Raw genomic sequence first — 4,650 nt, 5'->3', positions numbered from 1 at the left:
CAGCTAAAAATCCTCCTTTCACCCACCGCATCTAAACCGGGACAGGACATCACTTAAGCGGATTCACACTCCACTATTTTCTGGTACAGTTTGAACTCTATTACACTTTTCCCTCTTATTTACTTATTTTTTTTTTTGGTTTATGTAAATTAATAATTTAGTGAGTGAGTACAGTGGAAAATAACTGGCAGTTGGCTAACGTGAGCTAGCTTATCCCCGGTCTGAAGAGGCGACTCCTTCGTGCGTGGCCGGTATTTATCTTTTTGGGTTATTTACTCTTCGGACGAGAAACGACAGATACGTTTATTTTTGCCGCTTTTTAATATTTATTCGTTGTGCAGTGTTATTTACGTTCCTATTCACAAAAGTAGAAATGTCCTGTACATTGTTACATAATGACAGGCAGTTCGGCAGCCTCATCTCTAGGAACCGTGTATAAATCTCGCTGTGTGTCCTAATTTAGCCTGACAGGGGTCAGGGGGTGTGTGGTTGGAGGCAGCTCCTCAGCCACCTATCATCTGTCAAGGTTTGAGGGATGAGGCTCTGGCTCACATCCAATTTCCCTGTAATCAGTAACCTTCACTGGTAATCCTATGCTTCACAACCTCGAACTGGTTTTAAAGTTTAATGCCAAAATCACTGGACTCACCCTCCTGAGAAAATGTTCCCAAGAACAAAAAATAAATATATGTTTTAAAGATGTGCCAAATTCAGTTTGGCCTGTGTCCAAAAGGACAAAACAACCCAGGAACGTCACAGCTCTGCTGTTGGATTATAACCTTTTGTTAACTTAAATGCTCCTTTGTGTTGAACCAGAAAGAAAAGTGTGGTTCAGCAGACCAGTAATCCCACTACATGCTCTGTTTCACTCTAGTAGCTTTTATTCTTATTCTTTGGTTATATTTTATGTATATGCATTGTCTGTCATTTGCCAAAACAAATCTACATTTATTATCTTGACAACACGTTATTAAGTACGGTGTTACCTCCAACTTCCATATGCAGTGACATAAATGTGATACAGCAGTGTATGCAAATTATTTGGGCCTCATATTTAATTTAAAACGGCTCAAAGACAATATAAGTGTTGCTTCAGTGATGGGTTTGCCAGGCATGTTTGTTTGTTGTATTCTTCCACAAAAAATGGGAAAATCTTTGACAAAGACTAAACGAAGTTGCGTAACTTTAAGAAAAAAATACAATGAGACCATATCTATTGACGTGCGGAGAGCCAGCACAGAGTTGTGTACAAAATATACATTTCAGTTTGCTCAAAATAGTTCTTTTAAAAAGTTTTTTTTTTTTTTTTTAGAAAAGCACCATTACAGAAAGTCAAAACACAACTTGGAAGTGATTCTGCACGTAGTGACAGATTAGATTTTTAAACTGTTTCATTGTGAGAACGTTTATGAAGCGTTCACACTATTGTGATCCATTTTTCTTCCATACGATTTTCAGCATCAGTTTCTCGTTCCACAATTTTTGTGCCTTTTCAGCAAATCGTGAATCAAAACGTTCGGTTAGTTCAGGAGAAGGGTGCGATGACTTTTGGGATTGGTGCCACTTTAGCTTTTTGAAATATTTAGCCTTTTCTGATACTTTTTTCTCATAGAAAATGAACTGAGCTCATTTTACTTCCTTCATATCTTTAGATGTGTTTACAACCTTTTACTGATCCTTTCACATTTTGTTCTGCTTCAGCTAATTTCAGCTGATTTTTTTTCAGCTGTTTTGTGCTCCTTTCATATTCTTTCTGTTAATTACAACATTTTTGTGCTTCTTCTTTTTTGCTATTTTCAGCTTATTTCTGTCAGTTTCAGCTTATTCTGCTATTTCAACTAATATTTAGCTGTTCATATGCTAATTTTAGCCTTTTCAGCTATTTCCACATTTTTTCACTCTTTTCAACTTTTTTCACCTTAATTCAGCAAATATGTGCTCTCTCTACTTCCTTCTGGTCGTTTTAAGCTTCTTTCTGCTTTTTCAGCTACTTTTCAACTGTTTGTTTTTTTATTTTTTGTTGCTAATTTCAGCTTTTTTCAAATAATTTCCACTTTTTGTGCTAATTTCTGCTTCTTTCAGTTTAAATGGGCAAACATGTTCTTTCTGCTTTTTTGTCCTAATTTAATTTAAGCTTGTTCTACCTTTTCAGATACCTTAGCATTTTTTTTTTGCTAATTTCAGCTGTTTTCAGATAAATTCAAAATTTTCATGGTAATTTTAGCTACTTTCAACCTAATTAACTTCTTTTTGGTAATTTAAGCTTATTATGCTCCTTTCAGCTTTTTTCGGCTAGTTTCAGCTTTTTTGATATCTCAGCTACTATTTAGCTGTTTAATGCTAATTTTAGCCTTTTCATGTAATTCCACCTAATGAAGCTCTTTCCACTTCCTTCTGGAAGTTTGAGCTTCTTTCCACATTTCAGCTAATTTTCAGCATTTTGTTTTTGCTAATTTCAGCCTTTTTATTTTTTTTTTAGCTAATTTTCACATTTTTGTGCTAATTTCTGCTAATTTAAACTTAATTAATCAAATATATGTTTTTTCTGCTTTCTTCTAATTTAGGCTCGTTCTTCCATTTCATCTACAATTCAGCATGTTTTTTGTTGTTGTTGTTGTTGTTTTTTAGCAAATTTCAGCTGTTTTTCAGCAATAAGCATTCACACTGCATGTTCTCAGGAAGTACAGTTTCTCTAGTTAGATTTTCCATTCCTCGGTTTTTAAAATGTGGTTCCAGTGTTAATTTTGAAATGTTTCAAGCTCAGCCTTGTTCATTATCTTCTCTTCTTGTTTTCATCCTCACAGCTGCGTAAAACGTGAAATATGAAGGGAATGATTCTTCTGCTCAGCCGCAGCCTGAACCGTGCGGCTCCTGTTCTCCGTCGGAACATCCATTCCGGTGCTCGTCCTGCCTCCGCCATCGCCTCCAAGCTGAAGACGGAACGTCCGCTCACATCAGACGAAATTTACGCCCGCGAGGACAAGTACGGAGCCCATAACTACCATCCCCTGCCTGTGGCTTTGGAGCGAGGGAAGGGTGAGTTCATGCTTTTATAGCTGTGAACATCACTGCAAAGGTTTTACAATAATTATTACGCGTCTTGTTTTTACGTCAGGCATCTATGTATGGGATGTTGAGGGGAACCGATATTACGACTTCCTCAGCGCCTACAGTGCAGTGAACCAGGGACACTGCCACCCTAAGATCGTCGCTGCGCTCACGGAGCAGGCGTCCAAACTCACCCTGACCTCCAGAGCGTTCTACAACGACGTGCTGGGAGTGTACGAAGAGTACATCACCAGCCTGTTCGGATATGACAAAGTACTACCAATGAATACAGGTAAACCAAAATACTAACGGATGTATCCTGAGCAGATTCACATTAATGTTTTCCTGCTTTTAATCTAATTACTTGTGCACAGATTGTGCTATAATGTTCCGCTCATTCAGGAGATGGGTGCTTTTTATCGTAGAAACTCATTGTTTTCAGTTCATTTAAAGACTTTGTACTAGTTGAAAGCTGTTTCAATATACTTTCTTTATTTTTATCCTCTTCTGCTTACTTTTAGATATTAGCGAGCCTTTTGCTACTTTTAAACAGCCTTTAGCTACTTTTAGCTTCTAGCTAGCTCGTTGCCACATTGGCTTTTAGGTGTTGCTCTGCTTCTTTAAGCTTTACCACTCGGTTTCAGCTTTTTACTAAAATTTTCAGCAGTCATTCAGCACTCAGCATTCAGGCCACATTGGCACAAAACACAATTTCTCAAGTTAAGCTTTGCTTTTTTCTTCTCTTTTATTTATTTATTTTTTTAAATTAGGAGTTGAAGCTGGTGAGACAGCCTGTAAGCTTGCAAGAAAGTGGGCCTACAACGTGAAGGGGGTTCCAAAGAATCAGGCTAAAATAATTTTTGCAGGTAAGTCGCTATAGCTGGAAAAATAATCTCACTTCTCACGACGCTCAGGTGCTAAGAAAGTGCTTCTTATCGTGAAAACGTTTACATAACTTTTCAAACACGTCAGTCAAAGTTAACAATTGCATAATTCTACTTGGAGATGAATTACCGTAATTTCTGGACTATAAGCCACTACTTTTTTCACAGCCTTATACAATGCTGCAGCTAATTTATTATATATTTTTTTTTTGATGGGCTAACAAGCTTCATGCCGCCAAAACATTTCGCCTCGTCACACCCAGGCGCTCACAGAGCTGCCCAGTACACGTCCCCCTTGTGGTTAGGTCCTCATGAGTCAATGAGACTACCTGGATAAATAAAGGTTAAAATCAGACCAGTGAAATTACCGAACTGGTCCAATGAAAAGTTTCATTGATCTACCCTCCACGTTGTGCCCCCAGGGAGGGGAAAAACTAAGTCCCCCCGCTCCCTGGGGGCACAACTAAGTATTTGCCGCATCTCGAACTAAGTGTGAATCAGGCATTTAAAATGGCACTCCGAGCTCGTTGGGAGGCTTGGATGACTAGTGGCGAGCAGTGCTCAGGAGGAAGATGAAGTTAGCGATGAATGACTTCCTGATAGGCTACTGTATTTATTAATGTTTTTAACCAGCCGTGTTACAGGCTCTGTTCAGAAAAAACATTTACTGTACGTATTTGTGTTTGTTACCGGTACGCATTTCATTAAAAGTTTAAAA

The 4,650-nt window shown here is 38.1% G+C and overlaps 1 protein-coding gene across 1 annotated transcript in view; it reads left to right on the top strand.

Annotated features, from left to right (window-relative positions):
* The window catches only part of oat (ornithine aminotransferase), a 13,009-nt gene continuing 8,359 nt past the window's right edge, over positions 1 to 4,650 (top strand). The window contains exons 1-4 of the mRNA XM_037691133.1: positions 1 to 83; positions 2,805 to 3,036; positions 3,116 to 3,340; positions 3,819 to 3,914. Coding sequence (XP_037547061.1) covers positions 2,823 to 3,036; positions 3,116 to 3,340; positions 3,819 to 3,914 — 535 coding nt within the window. The 5' untranslated portion in view covers positions 1 to 83; positions 2,805 to 2,822. The remainder of the gene's footprint in view (positions 84 to 2,804; positions 3,037 to 3,115; positions 3,341 to 3,818; positions 3,915 to 4,650) is intronic.

The sequence above is a fragment of the Nematolebias whitei genome, chromosome 17 (genome assembly GCF_014905685.2).
Source record: "Nematolebias whitei isolate Nwh7 chromosome 17, NemWhi1, whole genome shotgun sequence".
In the NCBI taxonomy this organism is placed as follows: Eukaryota; Metazoa; Chordata; class Actinopteri; order Cyprinodontiformes; family Rivulidae; genus Nematolebias; species Nematolebias whitei.
The sequence above is the reverse complement of the archived record's forward strand: the minus strand, read 5'-3'. Positions and strand labels throughout refer to the sequence as shown.